The following is a 20738-nucleotide window of genomic DNA, read 5'->3' as shown; positions in this document are numbered from 1 at the left end:
TTGGCACTAGACCCTCACTTACCTTTCCCATTATAGAGACCATAAAATATACCTATCCCCAGAATATTACACTTTTTGCTGCTCTGTCTTCTGTTTTGTCCTCATGCTTCTGTATGGCAGTGACCAGACTGAGATCCATCTGAAAGAGACAAGAGGGAGAATAATGAAAAAGATCCGCAAAGAAGAGACAGAAGGAAGATAGAAACTAATATAAGAACATAAAAAAGACTATTAAAAGACCGCTAGTAAGGAGTGTAAAAAGAAAGGAAAAAAAAAATGCACAAACAGGAATAAATACCTATTGGGGACAAACTCATGCAAGTTTATCTGATTTGTGAGATTCTCAGACCTAAGGAAAAGGCCTCCATGGTGGCGCTGAGGACCTCCCTGAGTAACCTGCAACAGCCCAATATTGCTCTGTGATAGCTAAGTCACATTGTTTCAAGATCTTGCTATGCCCATCCAGTGGTAATAAAAAAGATCTCTAAGCTGAGTAGGCCTCATATCAGAAATTGGTAGACATTCAACGAGGTCCATCCTAAGCGGAAATAGATGGAAAATGCATTAATAGAGGAAACAATTACCTGGTTATAAAAGAGCACTATCCATTTGCAGAGAAGAAAACTGTTAAAAAAAGCCTCTTAAGGACCTAGAAGTACAAATTAGCAAAGGGGCACCTAAGGTCCATGGAATAGTTTTGCTGATGGATACTTTCAGCCACAGATTCCTCCGCTTTAGAAAATTCCACTGGCTCCAGACTTGATACAGAGAATTGTTCAGCAGTACATTCACACTTCGGTGAGTGGCTTTGTGCAGCTGTCTGCTTGCTTCATACTGAGCGCAGATGGGCACGACCCCTGCAGGCTGCTGTCAGTTCCTTTGTTTATGCTCCTTCTGATGTGGATCTGGAGCTCTGCTGTCAATTTGTGAATGTTATGACGGTTTTGAAATTCTCAAAAGAAAGTGCTAGGGAACGATGTCCCCTATGGAAACAAGAATCTTTAATCTGTGCTGATACTGCTGTAATCAGATATCTGTTGTGGATCCCTACTAGGTGTCTTTGTTGCTTGGGCTCCGTTCATGACTCCAAGTCATGAAAACAGTGTGTTATAATAATCTCAAAGGAGATGCAGGACCAGGAAACAAAGATGTAGATTGCTGAGCATAAGAAGCCGTTGCAGACCGTGCACTGGTCCCATTCTCAGTCCAAGTCGCAACCCTGTTGCTGTGACCACTTCACTTACTATTAGAGTATGTCAAAGTCCAAAAGCAAGCCCATGAAAGGGAAGCAAGTCTCGACCCATATCCCTGCCACTCTGGTTCCACAGAGAATTCGTGATGGTATCAGCATCTGAGCTGCACTCTGGAGCAGATACTTCAACTGGTCCCTATGTGTGACCCCCAGAGTCCCAGGCCATCGTCAACTGTGGAGCAGATTGATGCCTTCAAGGAGGCTATGCTGCAAATCTTTAGTGCACTTTTGGCGTCTTCCGGCACACTTTTGGGCCTCACTGAACCGAAGGAGACTCAAGTAACGCTATTGTGGCCCAGTCTTCCAGCAGTGCTGCCTGCACCCTTGGGGCTTATTACTGCGCTGTACTGACGTCACTGTAAGCTTCCACACAGGCCCACGCTTGACTGCAGTTTCTGCTGCACTTTCACCGTTGCGCGTGCCGGCTCCACTGACTCTGTGCCCAGCGCTCACTTCTGACCCTATATGAATGTTAGACCAAACTTGTCAAGTGTTACAGAATACCTAAAACAGAACCGTTTTTTATGCTAATTCTAACCTGACGGCTCTACGACAATGCAACTATCAGCAGAGGCTTAGTTTTCTTTTTAACTCTGCCTTCTCTGCAAATGTGTTTGTAGCAGGAATATAAACACCAAACTTAATTTAAATCTGTGATATTATGCCCTTACTTTGTCTCAAATGGCCATTGTTATTCATTCTGCGGATCTAAAGTCTGATGGTCCAAGCTTCCACCAGCAGGGTAAGCCGCAATTGTTCCCCTAACACCCTCATTGACAGAGTTAGAAATATAGTCATTCAGAAAATAAATGTTTCTGTTGACCAGCCTAGCCCTGCAGGTTATCATTGCCAACTGTTTATTAGGACAATAATCCCACACACTCTGGGACATGGTCAGTGAGAGCTTGCCTGCTGTCCTGGCCGATTTCAGGCCTCCCTGGCCCAAACTATGCAGTATGGACACCTTGCAGCCAAATAAGTCATACGACCCGGACTGGACACTACTGACTGAATTGGCAGAGCAGTTAGAACTAGCTTAGTACTTCAGTGTCACGCATGGATTACATCCATGGACTTCACTAGAGATGTGCACTCATGGATATGTCTTTCACCATTTCTAGCTTGTTTGGCGACGAGGCTGACTCTGCCCTACAATGCTTTAAAGAGAGCCAGGTCACAGTACATTTCTTGGCCTCGCTACTCCTATTTCCCCAACACCTTTGTCTCCTTTGGCGCTGCTCCAGATGTTTGGTGTATCAGCAGTGCCACAGCCTCCACCCCCACAACAGACACCCCAATCTTTTCAGGGTCAAGGTTGGGGTCAACAGACTTCTTAATCCCTTTCCTCTACAGCAGTAGCCTCCAAACCCTTTTAGCTTGCCCTTAGTAGAATTAACCACCCTGTGGGAAGCAGGATTAGCCATTCCCTCCATCAATGGAAAAATATAACTCCTGATGGGCAATTTTGTTGGCATGTTCGTCACCTTATGAATACCTCCAGGTGCCAAACTGGATTCTTTAGACATATCTCAGCATTGCTCCTGGGTCCGAGCAAGTGGCTTTGTGTGGCCCTACATCAACTCCACCCTACCCTGAAAGTGACACTGGAGCCACCTATAAGAGCCACCTATGCAACTGACATCAGTTCCTTTCTTTGTGCACTGTCCTTCTTTTCCTCATCAGTTGACTAGTTCTTTTTTCTTCAAAATGTATTCAGAGTGCATGGTAAATGTCACCTTCTATAACCACAGGCTTTAAATATTGTAGGCATTATTTGTATCCACTGTCTGACTGAACTCCTTGAGGTGTGCCTCGGATGTCTAGGAGTGGGCCAGGTCTTAAGGTTGTGCGAGAACTGTCCCCTGAGGAATCCAAAGGCGATCCAGGACTGCAAAGCCTAGGTGTATTTTGCCAAACACCATCAGGAAATCTCGTAAAGGCTGGTCATGCTTAAAGTGAAGAACTCTGAACCACTCTTTTTCTGAGGTGATCACACACAGATGTAGTCCTAATCCAAATCTTCTGGCAGGTACAAGTCAAAGAAAAAGCACAGGATTCCTGATATGCACTGTCCCAGCCTTGCCACTCTCCTTCTCAGAAGTTGCGAGGACACCAAGGTGTCCCAGTTACGCTCCCGATCCTGTGCTGAAGAACCCGTTGTGCAGCTGATTTCAATGCACTCAATTTCCCGGCCGACAGCAACCTCAGAACAAAATGAAGCATTGAAGGATGCCATGCTCTGCATCTTTGCACAGAACCGGTTCCCTGTGGCACATCTTTGTGCTGCATTGACCCGCAAAGGACTAAATACAGGTCTCCAAGGGCAGATCGGCTTTGTGCTCCGGGTTTAACTCCTGAATCTGCTTGGGATTCCGGTTGGACTTCGGAGACCATTTGTTACAATCAAAGATAAATCATTGGTAGGCAGGTAACATAGTTTTTATGATGAAGTTTATTTGAAGAATAAGTTCTTAGTTCCAGGTTACAGATGTCATCTCAATCCTATATCAGCACCCTACAAGGAGCAGCATCCTGCTGCTCGGCCTTGTCTCTCCAACTCATTTCTCCAGGCATACGTAAACATTCTGTGACATCACACACACACCTGGGCTGAGCCGCAGGTGTCAGGGAAACTAAGGAGAGAGAAAGCATTATACCTTAATCAGAATTTAACACATTTCCCCCATAGAAAATAATAAAAATACATACTGTGCGTCTTTCAACCCTCATTGAAGAAGTAAGCAAAAGATCTCTTACAACCCCACAGCTTCCTGCGCATAATCGAGCATCTTTCAACCATCACTGCCGTAGACTAAGTAAAGGTATCCTTCAACCTACTCTCATCCCCAAAACTCATCTTGTGACCATAGAAAAGGGTCTCAGTCTCCCCTACACTCATCCCCATAACACAGGGCATCTTGTGTAATTGTGTTGCAATTCCTAAGAGGGTCTTTTTCAACCATACTTGCGCATACCAACAGTAAGCAAAGGCTATCTTCCAACCCCCTTTCATCCTTGCACCACAGGGCACTACATAAAATTGGAACCAACCCACAATCACCAATAAAAAATGGGTAACTTACCACCCTCACTCACACATAACAAAGGTAGGCAAAGGGTTACCTCAGCTCTCACTCATCCCAAACAGTATGCTACATAAAATTGAACTCAACGGGTGTCTGCCACTCACCCTCACTCAGAAAGTAGACAAAATGTATCTCTTAACCCTTGCTCAACCTTGTATCGCAGGATACTACATGCACTTAGAACCATTCATCCCAAAATAAAGTACCTTCTCACTTTCCACTATATACCACGCAGTACCAGGAACACTACACATACACACATCCTCTCCTACATACACAATTTCAACATGGCATTCATAAAATTCAACTCAGTATGGCAGTAACAACATTAGCAATTATTTCCTGCACAAATAGGGCTTACTCACCCCTCTACTATACACACACACAACAACACATGCATGCTTAAGACACATCCCCCTACAGCGTACACCTAACAGGACCAGGGTCCAAAGTTTGCACTATATTACTACCGATGTTAGCATGTAATTTCACAAATAGTTAAACATTCAGTGTAGCATCAAAATTGTCAGCATATCCAACTAAGTCAACATTAAAAGAAAACTATTCTTTAGCAGGTAACATAGAGTATAACATTAAACAACTCAAAATAATTGCAGCATTTCAAAATACATCAGCATTAAAAATTCTCTCTGGCTGGTGACTCGTCCTTTACCCCGGTGAGCGACCTCTCACCCACACACAATGCCACTAATTCATAGCACCAGAATGAGAGTTCACCTCGGTCCTGAGTGAGAGTCCCGGTACCGAACACCACATAGAACACCAAGCATTCAATAAAAACTTTATGTTCATATCGGAATGTAACACCATTCCAATCATATTGCCTAAATCCATGCCAGTTCCTGCTATGTCAACGCCCGTGCCAAAGCCTCCAACACTGGAGAAGGACATCAAACCCATGATTTTGTCTGAATCAAATCCGTCTCAACCTCGAAAAATTTCACTTTCTACTCACTCTTTGGACTCCGATAATGCTTTCCTTTACCCTGAGGTCACCCTCCAGTAGTACAATAGTTCTTTGGGTTGGGCTCAGATCAGAGCCAACCTGAATTTATTTTTAGTGATGGCTGTCATAGTGGAGATTACTTTTTCCCACAGTATATAATTATGGCAACTTCTTTATGGGCTTAAAAGAGGCCAGTGGGCTAGGCACACCCACGGATAGAGGGCTAGTGCTGCTAACACCACTCCCCCTTCCTCAGTCTTTCTACTGGAGAGTCAGTGTCCTTTGACATGGTAATTGGAAGAGCAGCCAAAGTCCTGGATTGCTAACTACGTTCAATTGAAGTAAATACTAATATGCTCAGAGGTCCTGCAACCTGGGCAGTCTTCCTCATAACCTTTGTTACCAATTAATGAGGCTCTTACTGATAATGAACACTTAGGGAAAAACCTTGTTCATGCCCACCAGTGAATAGACAAGTGGCACGTCGTCATTGGCCAGCTTCTGGTGACCCTTTATTTCTTATGCAGCACTGTACTCTGGAGAGCCTGGTGCTACGGGTCTCAATCCGCAAACTCAATCCCAGTTCCTTCACTAACCTGCTGAAGGAGTCTACACGAATGGAGGCATTTGTAAAGAGGATATTTTAGTCAGCCTTGCTCCCCTTTGGTTCTGTCATTGCCACTTGCTTCTTGGGATGGTACTTCCATGCATTATGGGACTCAATGGCTAAAATGTTGCCTGCATCCTGAGAACACTGAACGGGTCAATTTAGTGCAGACTATTCAAGATGGTCAGAATGCAACAAGTCAGTCACACTTTCTGGGCTGGACACAATTGACTGCTTGTGCATGGCAGTCTGTACCAGTGTGGTGCTTCACCTTCACACATAGATGAGATCTAGGGGCTTATTTGGCTAATGTTCAGGCATCGTTATGGGACACGCCATATGACTGCACCCATCTTTTCATAGATAAGGAAAACTTGACCCTGGAGCAATTCAGGGAAAGCAGAGCTCTCCCTCGGCCTGCCTGCACCTGTGCAGAGCCCTTCTGGATAGGCCACAGTTTCAAGCCTTCTCTTCGCTTTGAGTTCAGGGCATTTGAGCTATGATCCTGATGTTTCAGCCTTGGTCTCCATGAGAGTGGCTGTGAGACTTATTGTCCTCTTCGCCACCAGCATCCTGCTTGTCGACTATGCTAGGTGGCTCATATGGAATATGAAGTCTCAGTGGGCTCAAAACTAAGGGAAACAGTCAGATTTCTTCCAGTTTTTAGATGAGACTGCACAAGGACATGGTCATGAACCACCTGGCAGGATCCTTAAACATCTGGGTTGAAGAACTCAGCTGGCAATATATGGCAGATCCTGAATGGCAGATGCACCCAAAGGTGACTTGGGGCATCTTCCTGCAGTGGAGAGAACCCTGGCATGCTGCCTTCACCATCACTGAGAACACCCAATGTCGACACTTCTGCATGCTGGAGGTTCCAAAAAGCCTTGTTCTAGGAGACAAATTCCTCCTGCAGTGGATCCCAGGACTCCTATATGCCTTCTAGCCTCTGTTTTATCTTCCCAGAGTTCTGAGGAAGGTCAGGAATGACCGTGCCCAAGTCATCCAACTGGCTCCAGATTGGGGCAGGAGAGTGTGGTACCTGGAACTTCTGGGCATGGGTATCTGTCCACCAATCAGGCTGCTGCTTTGAGAGGGTCTTTTTTTTCGCAGCAGTATTTCAGGATCTAAGCAATCTACACCTCCATGCAGGGAGATTGAGTGGTGGCAGTTGGCTACATTCAATCAGCCTCCAGAAGTAGTGGATGTCATTCTAGTACCCAAGAATCCATCCATGGAGACTTTTTACACCGGAAAAGGTTTGTGGCCTGTTGTCATTATCTTCATACAGACTTATTAAGGGAAAGTTGCATTTTGTGCTGTCTTTAGCCCAGCAATGACTTGCTATTGGCACTGTTGGTTGGCCTCATCTACCTTTTTGCATTTACAAAGCAACCATTCTTATGTAAATCACCTGTTCTGATATGTTTTCTTAAATGTCTGTTTCTTATGTTCCCACAAATGTCTGTTTCTTATGTTCCCACCCAATCCTTTGGGATGTCGTAGTGGAAACTTAATTTTGTTCTCACTTCCCTTATGTTTTCTGCATTTGAGCCGATGCACTTTTGTCTTGTCTACTGACTATCAAAATAATCTTCCTCTTAGTCATAACTTCAGCTCATCAAGTAAATGCCTGGCAAGCTCTGTCCGTTAATCCAGCGTACTCCACCTTTTCCCCAGACAAACTACTGTTTTGGATGAGGGTGGCATTTTTGCCGAAACCTGTGATGCCTCTTCATGTCTGACAATCGTTCACCAGTCTGGCACTTTTTGCTCACTCAAAAAAGGAATAAAGACACAATTTTCGGACCCCAAGTGAGCTTTGAGCTTTTACATCGATTGTACCAGGGATCATCAGGTGGACTTATAGCTCTTCCTGGGGTTCTTTGGGGCAAAGAAGGGTAAAGCAGTGCAGAAAAGGACTCCTGTCGAGGTGGATAGTCATTTGTATTAAAGTCTGCTATGCATTGGCCACTAAGCAACCCCTGGAAGATCTGAGGCTCATTGAATCAGAGCCAACGGTGCTACTACTGAGTTGACATACCGAGGGCGTGTTCTGGACATTTTGTCAGGCTGCGGCGTTGATCCTCACGTTCAGAAAGAACTACTGCCTTGATAGCCAGGTCCAGCACGAAGGGCATTTTGCCTTTTTGGTCTTGCAGGACTCTGTGGTCTGAACCATTCCATAAACCAGCCACCTGGTGAGGTGAAGAAAGAAACTGATGTCCGCACATATAAGTGACACTTTTATGTGGTTCCAGTGTCCCATCCAGTGTAGGACGGATTTGATCTGAGCCACACACCTCCACCTGCTGGCATGCAAGAGCAATGCCAAGAAAAATGTCTGCTACATAAATTTGCTGTTGAAACCATTTCCTTTTGGTCTGATTTATTTTTTTCGGTGTTTGTAAGTTTCCAATAAATTCTGGTAATTGACAGTGCTATTGTAGTGGTTCTTCCCAACCAAACAGGTTTTATGAAAAATAGCAAGCTTTTCTGCATCTATGCTTATCAAAGCCATTTGGCAAAGATATGGATGTTTTGAGAAAGTGCCAGAAAGTTGCCTAGTGTTTTTCTGTAATATGAAATGATACACATTTGAAAAAAATATTATAAAAAAAGCACTGGCTCTGGGGAAGAAGTTCCTATCTAACCTTGATTCTGGTTTCTAAAAGTTAGCAATAACAACTAATGCTAACCACAATAAACCATTTTACGATATTTTTATTTTAAAATGTATATTATTTTATATTTAAACAGAATCTCTAGATGAACTAGCTGAACTACTGGTAAAGCTGTTTGCAGGAGTGGAGAACAAGAACGTACCCTTACCAGAATTTCCTGATCATCCTTTCCAGGAGGAACATCTCAAGGTATGTTAGTCTCACAAGATGTGGAACACTAATAGAAAAGACTGATTGGGTATTTAGAATTGTTTCTTGGTCTAATGGAGTTATAACTACCTTTGTCTAAGTAGTTCTTGCTGGATTATTAATACTTCTAAGGCTTAGACAACGGGTCAGGGGAAATGCAGAAGAAGTAGATGTGCACTAAAACTGATCACTAAACTATTTCTGTTAATTGTGTGGAACTAAGGTCAAAGTTGATATTTAAATAAAAGCTTTCTCATTATAGATATTTGAGAATTCAAGTTTTAATTTGCAGTGTGGGAACATTCAATTATGCAGTATACAAGAAGATAAGATATGATAGCATATTATAGAAACATATTTTAACTCTTAATAGAGCATTGAACAGTAGGCAATACAAATGTAATTATATGAACTCTGTCCAGCTACATTATATTCCCATTATACTCGCACATTGAGGGAAAGATTGAAACTGCCAGTTGTATTGTCCTTCTAAGAGCCCCTGGGAAGATGCTGAGCTGGCTACTAGTCTCTATCCGGAAAGTGGTGGTTCAGGCTGTGATCTTATCCCAGCTTGAGAATGGTAAATCTTTATCTGGGAATCCCACTCTTGGTCATTAAATAAAACTCCAAGTGATAAGGAATACAGCAGTGCAAATCTTTTTGAGCATTCCTAAATTTCAAGCCACCTCTAGCACGTGCCACCCTACACTGGCTACCTACACACAAGGATTTTAAGGTGCTTTGCATGATCCAACACTCAAGAAGGGACTTTGAATCCTCCATCACCTGGTCAGCCCTTAACACCTGAACAGAGAGCTAAGATCGAGCAACCCTTTCCTTCTTACGATCCCAAGGGTGAAAAAAAAAACAGGTGGGGTAGGTGCTGTTTTGCCTACCTTGGCCCCAAACTATGAAACACCTTACCCCTCACCCTTAGGTGGAATGACAGCTTTTACAGCTTCAGGAAACTACTTAAGACTCATCTGTTTGATTAAGGCCATTGTATATAGCCTGTCAGAGCTCTCAGAGCTGGGAACCCTGTGTGGGTGGCCATGCACTTGATAAATTCCCTCGAAATGACTTCAATTTGTGGTCTTGCTAAAGAGAAGTTAATTTCCACTATCTAGCTCACTGTATGCATTACCATCTTAAGGACGTATGGTGTCTGCTGATGTTGAATAGTGACTTTTGTTGATCCCTATCATGTGAATGGTTGTTGGATTTATTTATGATATTTCAGCACTCTGGTACTCTTTATAGTGTCCTCATGCCTTGATCACTGTGGCTTACTGAGAAGAATTCCTCTTTAAAGAGCAAAATTGTGAGCAGTTTCCTAAAACCAAGGTGTTTGGAGGTGTTTTTCAAATATTGAGGCAAAGCATTCCATGATTTGACTGTGTAATAAGTACAGTATCACCCTTCTCACCAAATTATGCTTATATTTGGCACGCTCAGCAACAGTGCAGATGTTGAACAGAGATTGCTAGATTATTTTTACCACCCAGAGATAATTGTAATTATGGTTTTGTGACAGATGTGGAAGTGGATATGTTTTGCGTCTAGCAGCTGATGGATTTTTTTATTAACTAGCCATAGATGTGAGTGTAATTCTATCTGTATTTAAACACCAATTCCATCTTGACCACTGACTCCAGTTTGTGCTTAGCTTAGCTTTAAATGCTGTCACATTGGTGGCGCTGATATTTTTTCATGCACAGCTTGTTTTCTACATTGAACTTGTTTTCCCTCTTCTCACCAGAGAAGGGAACATAACGTGGGGGATGCAACAATGCTACGAGTGCACAAGGATGAGAATGTTTATAGCAGAGAAGGGTACGGCTCGGTTTTGGAAATGTACATTGGGCTCTGGCGAATCATTTTCAACTCTGACCAAGTACAGCTAGCGCTTGAATTTCACAACTTTACTGTGAAGGAAGAGGAAAGGTTACCAGAACTTTCCTCTTGAGTTTTTTAAGGTATATAAGGTGGGGAAACTTGCCACTTAGGCAGAAGGAACTCATTTCTGTGGATGGGTGCACTGCTCATGAATCCCATTGGGGAATATTTCTCCTGTCTCAGCTGTTCAGGGTTCCACAGCCTGACGTTGGCAAAGGCAAGGGTGTTGTTGGATTCTATCCATATGGTGGAAGGGTAAAGCAGTGCAGAAAAGGACTCCTGTCGAGGTGGATAGTCATTTGTATTAAAGTCTGCTATGCATTGGCCAATAAGCAACCCCTGGAAGATCTGAGGCTCATTGAATCAGAGCCAACGGTTCTACTACTGAGTTGACATACCGAGGGCGTGTTCTGGACATCTTGTCAGGCTGCGGCAAGGGTGTTGTTGGATTCTATCCATATGGTGATGCATTTTTATTTCTTAGTTATCTAGGTTTGCCGTGTGCATGAATAAATATTAATTCACAGCATAGGTATTTATTGTTGATATATTGCACTTTTTGTGCTTATTATTATTCAACTGCTGCGGGTATTTTATTATCTGCACACGTTGTGCTGCTTTCAAGTTAAATGCTCAGGTTAATATTTTGGTATACTTCTGTTGGAGACCTGGGAAGTTCCTTAATAAATTAATTACTCCGACTAAGAGTGCTGCATTCTTTGCATTCTCTAGTCTTGTTCCCTTTTAGTTTGAAGCTGAGCGAACAGTGAGCTCCATGTGGCAGAACCAGCAACATTCTGATTGTTATGAATTCTTTGGAGGTCATTTTATCAGCGAGCAATTGCCAAAGTTAATAGATCATGCCTATGCAAAAGCTTTGCCAATGTGATTTGGCCATCTTGTACACAAGCGAGGCTGCTGTTCAGCATGACTAAAAGTTAGTGTTGTGCAGTGGAGTGTCATGGAGGGGCGTAGAGTGAAATAAAGTGTCAGAGTGGAGCATCTTAGAGTGGTGTAGAGTATGGTTTCATTGAGTGGTCTAGGATACGGTGTTGTGGAGTAGAGCGGCATAGAGCAAAGGGGTGTATAGTGGCATAGAGTGGAGTGTATTAGTGACACAGTTGAAGAGTGTAGAGTAGAGGGTCAGTCGAGGGCATGGGCTTATATTGGAGGGGCATAGAGTGGAGTGTCGTAGAGTGGAGTAGAGTGCTGTAGCGTAGAATGGCCTAAGGAGAAGTGGTGTGCAGTGTTACGTTGTAGAGTGCAGTGTTACGTCGTAGAGTGCAGTGGCGGCAAATGGAGTATGCATGGTATGTTATCACTCTGCCATTACAGAAAACCCATGTTGAATTGTAACGATCATTGCATTTGCACATTCAGTTCAACGGACAAAACTATACAGCACACAAATTATAATGTGTCAAAATGGTATCACTTAATGTACTGATTTGTTTTGTTTTGATCATATTAAAATATTTGTTTATGCCACACTTCCAAAATCCCAAAAAATGGGCTTCTTTTGTACATTCCTAAGTCGGATATATTTAGAGGTATGTGCACAGTTCTTTTAAAGATTTTTAAATTTCGCTGTGGGCTTAAAAAAAACAACCCAAACCTTTCCTTGCCCATTTTCCGGGAAGATTGTCCCATAAATCCTCTCACATTGAAGTTGGAGAAAGAAAAGTCAGCACCAAGCTTCCTCAGAAGATCAAGCCTCATATCTGCCCTCTGTCTTTGAAGATACAGCAAATGTGACCAGATAAGAACAAGATCTAAAGGCTTATTTACAGAAAGGAAGTGTTGATCAATACGTTTTGTTCCACGGAAGAAACAGTCTGAAATAAATAAAGCCAGCAAATAGAAAGCCAGATGATGTGAATTACAAACCACAGTCAGTGGTAAGCAATGAGTAAAACGATTCCTGGAAAAGCTTTCAGAATGCCTACAAGAAGTCTTTTTTGCAACCAAACAGGTGTGATGTCTGATAGGCCTCGGCCTAAATAATGCAAAAGGGCCCAAGTACAGTGAATTGTAGTAGTCCAGTAAAAGATCCAATGATGGGTTTGTCTATGGTGTAGCTGCATTCTTCTTGAGGTTATGCAGGATTTTGTTGAATATTAACAAAATAAATAAATTAAAGATAATGTTTTTTTAAGTCAGAGACCTTTATGAAATAGAAAACCCAACTTATAATAGACTCCATGGAAAGAAGGGAAGAGCTGACTTAAGTTAGCCACCAATTACTTGTCCATGATGTTGAACTATGGACCACAACTAATACCTCTGTCTTACCTGAATTAATTCAGAGTGACTTGATGTTCATCTGGATGAACCGTTCTGGCAATGTTCTGGTTCCCAGTCCAAGCACAAAACCTATGCCTTTAAAAACAATGCAAAGGCTTGCATCAGAGATGCGAAAGCCACTAAATAGATTTTGAAAATCATAGCGCTTAAAGAAGAAACCTGTTGTACACCACTCAACAGTTGTCTTCAAGAAGTCTGAAAAGGAGGTAAGAAAATAACTGATGCTATTCTTTCTAAAGCTTAGCCTTTCATACCTACCTCATGAAGACGTTCCAGCAAAAGTTAATGCAACATAGCAGGCTGTGGAAGTCCCCAGGACATATTGTTTGGTGGTCAAGGGTACCAAGTCTTCATATTTAGTTTGTCCTTGGGACAAGTAGGCCCAACCCCCTGCAGCACAAACCCTCTGGCTGCCAGTTTACAAGTAAGGGAACTGTCTGCAGTTGAGGTAATATTTATGCTTCCATATTAATGCTTTTCAGACTTTATTTATGGTTCATTAATGCAAAACCTTTATCATTGGGGTGAGTGCTGTAAATAAACGTTGTAAGCTCAGAGTGCACTACTGACAGTAGTTCCAGTAAAAAAAAAAAATGCATGCACACACGCTTGAAAAGTTTGACAACATGCGGCTATGTGTAATGCTCCCAGAATACTCTCTGATTAGATGCAAATGTTATTAGAAGCTTGTAAGCAGGACTGGCGATTCTTTACTTTCAAAATAAAATGTTCAGAAGAACAATGTAACTAGGAAAAACGGCTTTACTAAATTACTGTGAAATTTTAGGTGTTATTTCTTTGAAACATCATTTAGTAAAATGTGTTGATGCATGCAAGTACTTTTAAAAACATTCATTATCGAAAATCCGTATAACCAGTTTCAAAATTATGAGAAACATGAAAATGAACAATTATTGTCAAAGCCAGCCAATCTGAAATTGGTGGTCAGTATTTTGGTTTTGTCAATGTGTGGCTTTTGTAAAACTATTGGTGTGGGAGCTTCCAGGCTCTGACCACTGTAACAAACACTGACAAATAGAAAAAATATTGTTTGGTCTCAAAAAGCACATATTGCCACAGTAGTTCCTGGCACTGAACAAAACTACTTTGTGTGCCAATGTGCTCCTTGTGAAAGAGCAGAATGCTATAACTCGCAGTAAAGCCAGCTGATAGATGATACAGAGACAAATAGAATTTTAATAAAAACAAAAGGTCTTAGTTAATGCCAGACCTAATGAGGGGCCCAATTCTTAAAGTCACAAAGTGCAGCCATGGTATATGTCTTTCCATTATTGCAGAATGATGGCTTTCATGAATTTACAAGAATTTACCGAAGTAGACCAGGAAATGGTACTCCTAGAAAATATTTGTGAACTGTATTTTTAGCACGAACAAATATGCATTTGTAGATTTGCTCAATCAAAAATCTATTGAGCGTTTACAAGTTCACCTTCCTTCCAACCACTTTTTTCCTCAACCCTAGAAGAACTTCAGTTTCTGCCTTTATCAGGAGTACATTTCCAACCTTTCGCAGTATGGATTAGAGAAGAGCTGGTGAAAATCCTTAAAACATGCAAGTTAGTATGTTTGCACAGACTCAAAGGCATTCCAACCCTGGAATTATTGTTTGCTGCTTCCTCCAGTTTCAGTATGCAGAGCTGTGGAAAGGTGGGGAAAAAAAGAAATTTGCTAGTATTCAAGCCTCAGTATAGTATTAGCCCTGGCATAAACCGAGCGGCTATTATCAGAGCTTTTATATAGTGAGGTTGCTATCATAATTTGTTGCTGCAAAATATGGCACCAAAGGGCAAGTAGATTTATGAAGCAACCTGACCCATGGGCAAGTCAATATTTTATTTAATTCCACACCCCTGCATGGTATCAAAAGCTGCAGACCAATCCATTAGGATTAATGCTGCTCCACCCAGCTGTGTACATAGAGCATTGTTGGTCTGACACTGAAATGCGTTTAGCCTCAGTACTATGGGCTGGTTGATCTGGCCTGGAAACAATCAAGAATAATATTAAGCAGTCCCTAAACCAAATATCGTTTGTTGACTGCTTTCTCTGCAACTTTCTGAACAAAGTGCTACTAGGCTAAGAGGCAATAATAGTTAAGCAGTGTTGCTGGGGCTGCCAGTGGTTTCTTCAGAAGAAAGACCACCAGAGCAAATTTCCAAAAGCTATGAACAGCAGCCATCTGAAAGGTGTTGCAGTATCAAAGCAATATGATTAAAGGCTAAATGGTAAATGTGAGTAGGGCAAGGATGAGCAGAATCTTTATCTTTTGCGGTTATCTTTTCACATGCTGTGTTCATTATATGGTACCATCCATATTATCAACTAAATTTGTTTTTCACCAAGAAAGCATCCATCCATTTGCATCTACATGCTAACCTTCTCTCATCTCATACGGTCTCTATCATTATAGCTATTCATGAAACATGACGGATAAACCCCAAAAAGATATCTTTGCACCTTGGGGAATGAAAGGAAATGCACTAATTGCATACCTGGGCTCTTTCTGTGGTGATTGGTTAGAGTTCAGTCTATTTTAAAGGCCTTTTTTGGCACTTGAAGTGATCTGAATTCATTTTAAATATAGGAGATTGGAGTTCAAAAATTCTCTTTCTTAGCTCTAAAAGACAAACCACCTAGGGTACTTTATTGGACTTTAAAGAGCTTCACAAGAAATTCAGAAGAATGCAGAGTATTTTGCAGATCATTTCTTAAGGAAATGTAGGCCTTGAAGGTTAAAAAAAAAAAAAAAAAAAAAAAAAATGATAACGCAGAAAACAGCTGTTTGAAAGCAGTTTACGAAATGAATAAGTGGCCAGCCTAGCTTTAGGAGCACCTGGCAGCAGTGTTCTGGACGTGTTGGAGGTTCGACAGGCTTTTCAAAGCGAGGCACCATTTCTAAAATCAAGTCTTGAGTGATTAAAGGCGTTCACAACTGTGAGTAATTGAAAAGAAAACAATCTCTTTAACATTCTTGTATGGCTGCATTTTCAGAACACACAGCTTTCTCACTACAGGAGAAAGTAAACTTTGTGGGCAAATATGAAAGGACCACAGTCTGTCTTCTCAATTTATATGATTTGGGGGAAGAAAACGGGTGCTAATCTGCCACTAAATTGCCTTTAAAGCTTATATTAGCAAAGAGGTTCTAGAATCTACCTTGCACAAGTGATTGCATGCAACTTTTGTGTCCTTTATGTACATGTCATTGGGCCAAGACTTTTTTAAATGCTTTTTTTAATGCCAAGAAACACATAAGGGAAAGAAATATATTCAACAAATACTTGTTATAATGAGTCACCATCCTTGAATAACATTGAAAAGTTGCTCTAATACCTTTGACTTCTATTTGCCCCCAATTGAACAAAATTACACACACCCTGAATTGTCCAGAATTGTCATATGTGCCAGCTCAGTACATCATAAGCTGAGAGCAGTTATCATGCATCAGTCACAGCCTGTCTTTGGCACCTCTTGGACTATTCAGACACCTACATCTGCAGTTGAAAAAGTATGGCATCCTGCTTCCACTTGTATACAGAAGTGAATAATTGAAGGAAGCTTGCAGCCTCTGTATGGTTACTGATGGCCGTAGTTGCTTTACATTCCAATGAAGCCCACCTTTTGATGTTCCTCATCAAGTTCAAGCCCCTGGAGGCACTTGCAGACCTTCAGACCAGTACTTTGTTGAACTGACGGAATGCCATCTCAGCAAATGTACATTCCAGCCTGATGGCTTTTGGGGGGGATCAAGTAGGCAGTTATCTGGGATGTGTGGATTGATCTGCCCGAAAAGACTTGAGAAACTGGCCTGCCTTCCAGGAACAGCTGAATAATGGTCAGTCCCATACCATGTGAAACAAGCCAGCCTTCTCAGTAATGACATCACCCTGAAATAAAACCTATACATTATACAGAACCATGACAGAGTTGGATATACTTTCATAAGTGTTGGAAAATGGGTTATTGGTAGGGCAGGTAGGTACCTACACCTAGCAACAAGCCACTAACCTCCACCTAGGTACAGTTAGGTCTCAGTAAATTAATCCCAGCTCAACCCTTGGTAGCTTGGCAACGAGCGTCAAGGCTTAACTTAGGAGACAAAGTGTAAAGCATTCAAATATCACAAAACAGTAATTAAATAAAACACAGGAAACAGTTTAAAAATCCAAAACCAATTTATAAAAATAGTTTATATTTTTATCTTTAAAATGACACAAAAACGATTAAAATCGGTTCAGGGGAACCGGAGATATGAATTTTTAAAGAATTATTACTTTTCTAGCGCTTAGAAACAAAAAGCGCCAATCGGGTCATCTGGTTGCACCTCGACCGGGGCAAAGTCAAACTTTCAGGCCGACCGCGATGGAGCCTTGCTCGGCTACAGGTCGCGGGAGGCCTCGGTTAAAAAGTTACCTTCTGACTTAGTCTTTATTTTGAAGTTTTTCTTCACTGGGACGAACCTGCCAGTTGAATCCGACCTCCTGGAGCCCTTGTCCGGATATGCGATGTGGGTTTCCTCGGTGGAGACTTTTACCTTCGGACTTAGTCGTTTTTTCGAGATGAAAATCCTTCGACCGGGGTAAACCTGGATCTTGATCCGACGTCCATGGAGCCCTTCTCGGATACGATGGCTGGGAGGTCCCGGTCAACTTTTTACGTTCGGACTTAGTCTCTTTTTTGGATGTTTTTCTTTACCGGGACGAACCACGAAGTCAGGCCGGGTCGCGGTTGAGGCAAGCCGGCTAGAATTTCCGCGGCGGGTCGGTCCCACTCTAAAGCTTTTTTCCAAAAATTCTCAAATCTTTTCCAAACTTCTGGGGCTTCACCCAGATGTTCTTTTAAGGTTCTTTTGGGGTCCACAGCTCACCCCAAGGGTCCAGAAGTTCTGTGATGGTCCTTGGGGGGTGCGGACTTCAACTCCCAGAATGCACCTGGCGCAAACTCCTTTTTGCCCACTGGACAGTGGTCAGCTGGTCGCTTTCTTCAGGAGTTGGTGCAGGGGACTCTGGTTAGCAATTTTTCACCTGTAGCAAACAGGGAGTCCCTCCTTGAACCAGTTGAAGCCAGGCAAAGTCCTTCTTGTGGTGAAGCCCAAGTGTGCAGCTGGTGCAGTCCTTCTGAGTGCAGGTTCCAGGTGCAGGCCAGGGGTCCAGCAGGGCAGTCCTTCTTCTTCTTTAGTTCCTTTCTTGTTGAATTCTGGAGGGGATCTGAGGTGTGGGTGCAGGTCTGCCAGTTTTATCCTTGCTCCTGGGTGAAATGCAGGGGGGCCCTGGTTCTCCAATCAGGGACAGGGTCGTCCCCCTGTGATGACCACTTCCTGGGAAGTGTGGCAAAAATCCATCCCAGAAGGCAACAGTCTCTAAAAATCCAACATGGATGAATCCGATTTTTGGAGGTTACATCTGGCTGAGCCCACCCACTGGTGTGGCTAAAAATCATAAACACACCCCTCTCCTGCCCTCTCCTAATCTAATCAAGGGGGCACCTAGCTGTCTGGGGTTGCAGGATGTGGGGGTGTTGCTGGGTGCGGCAAATGTCCTTCTCTGCCTTTGAAGACCAGTTTGGCAGCCCTCCCCCTTCCTGCCTCACCATCTGCTGAGGGGAGATTCTCTCCCCCAAGCACATTCCTTTGTGTGAAGCCTGGCCACTTCACACCTCATCAAGGCAGCCTGGCAGAAGCTGCTGCAGGCTGGCCAATCAGAGCACAGCAGCAAAAACAATGCAGAGCTGAAATTGGCAACTTTTTAGGTAAAGTCTAAACTTTTTACCTGAACAAGTTATATTAAATCCAACAACTGGAAGTTGTGGGATTTATTACAACAATTAATTTGATACCAAATTCTTGGTATGTAACATTTAAGGAGACTTTAAAATTTAAAATAAAGTCTGCCCATTCTAGCCTATGAAGGCCATTTACTTCAATGAGGGAAAAACGAATTTGGCTGTTTTTACCTCACCAGGGCTTATAAATCTATTTTTATAAAGTCCCTGCTTATAGTTACATGGCACCCAGCCCTAGGGGCACATAGGGCACACCTTAGGGGTGACTTATATGTAAAAATAAGGTAGTTTAAGACTTTGGAAGTACCTTTAATTCCAAAGTCGAATTTGCATATAACTTTAATTTAAAAGCAGCCAGCAAGGCAGGCTTGCTTTTAAAATGACACTGGGCACCTCAGCAGTGCACCTAGGTGTGCACCACCTATGCTGTGGTCCCTAAACCTACATGCCCTACCATATACTAGGGACTTATAGGTAGGTTAACTTAGCCAATTATAATTAGCCTAATTTGCATATCCATTTTACACAGAGCACAGGCCCTGGGACTGGTTAGCAGTACCCAGGGCACCATCAAAGTCAGGAAAACACCAGCAAAAAGAGGAAAATGGGGGCAAAAAGTTATGGGGCCTCTGCAATCAGCCCTGTTTTCTCACACAACCCCCCCCCCCCCCCCCCAGCCCACACGCCCAGGAGACTCAGCCCAACCCTGGGAGAGTCTTCCTGGCTTGTTAGGCGAGGAAGACAGTGAAGAAAACTGGCTGTCCCTTTGCAGGGCCTACTCTGCCTTATATCCTCCTGTCAGGGTCACTCCCTATGGGTAGTGAAGCCATCCCAACAGTAAAAGGACCCAACTCAAACTGAAACTTTCCTCTAGGGGGGGTCTTCCTCCTTTCTCTCTGCCAACTTGGGTAGTGAGGTGCCCACCTCCCCTACTCCAAACTTTGCTAGGGCAACACCTAGTTTACCCAAAGAGGTCACCCAACACTTGAGCAACCCCACCATGACCAATAGGGTCAGGGGGCCTACTTTGCTATTGGCCCTGGGGTCTGCCTCCCAGGCCAAGTACAGTGCTGCCAGGAAGGCTAGCACCCAGCAGAGGCTACTGACAGCTGTCAGTACCCAGAACCACACCCTAAGCTCTCCACTGACAGGTGGCTGAGCTGCTTTAGGGGCATCTTTGGGGTCCTGGCACCCCTCTTGCTGTCTAGAGTGGGGGGCTACCACCTCCTGTGGCAGGCACCCTCCTTCCACTCTCCCTTCTGTCAGTGCAGGGGCAACACTTTGCATCTGGACAGCTGCCTGACTACTCAGGACTCCCTTGGGGTCAGGTGAGGCCTTACCAGTGCCAACTCTGGGCTCCCCCCTTACTGGGGCAGAGGGCCCTTGGCTCCCTGGAACTCTCTTTAAGAGTGGCCTACCCTTCCTTTTCTTCTTTCCTTTTCTTGGGGACCCCTGTCTCCTAACTGTAGGGACTGACTCCCCAGGACTTTGGGTTGGAGGGGCGCCCTGGGCGACCACCCCATCTGTGACCAGACTCACCTCTGGGAGGTCATTGCCCAGGATACAATCTAGGGGAAGGTCAGCACTGACTACCACCCTAATCCAGTCAAGGATACCCTCCCTCTCTAGGGGCACTATGGCTACAGGTTTGGAGGTGACCTCCCCTGTGGCTATCCTGACTTTCCTTGTCTCTCCTGGGACATACATGTTTGGGGTCACTAACCGGTCACTCACTATAGTGTGACTGGCACAGGTGTCTCTCAGGCCAGTGGTAGGGATCCCATTCACTTGAATGTGGTGGAAGTGCCTACTCCCACCCTCAGGGATCACCAGCTTTCCATCTGGTCCTGTCTCCCAGCTAAATGCTAGGAGGACTTCATCATCTGAGGAATCCTCCTCTATGGCTACACTGGACAGTCCAGTGCTAACCACCTTCTTTGGACAGGCT

At 43.4% G+C, this 20738-nt stretch overlaps 1 protein-coding gene across 3 annotated transcripts in view; it reads left to right on the top strand.

Annotated features, from left to right (window-relative positions):
- The window catches only part of IDE (insulin degrading enzyme), a 754741-nt gene that overhangs the window by 185301 nt on the left and 548702 nt on the right, over nt 1-20738 (top strand). For all 3 annotated transcript variants that reach the window (XM_069239810.1, XM_069239807.1, XM_069239808.1), the window contains one exon: nt 8676-8788. In XM_069239810.1, coding sequence (XP_069095911.1) covers nt 8676-8788 — 113 coding nt within the window. The remainder of the gene's footprint in view (nt 1-8675; nt 8789-20738) is intronic.

The sequence above is a fragment of the Pleurodeles waltl genome, chromosome 6 (assembly GCF_031143425.1).
Source record: "Pleurodeles waltl isolate 20211129_DDA chromosome 6, aPleWal1.hap1.20221129, whole genome shotgun sequence".
In the NCBI taxonomy this organism is placed as follows: domain Eukaryota; kingdom Metazoa; phylum Chordata; class Amphibia; order Caudata; family Salamandridae; genus Pleurodeles; species Pleurodeles waltl.
Note: the sequence above shows the minus strand (reverse complement) of the source record. Positions and strands in the feature narration are given on the sequence as shown.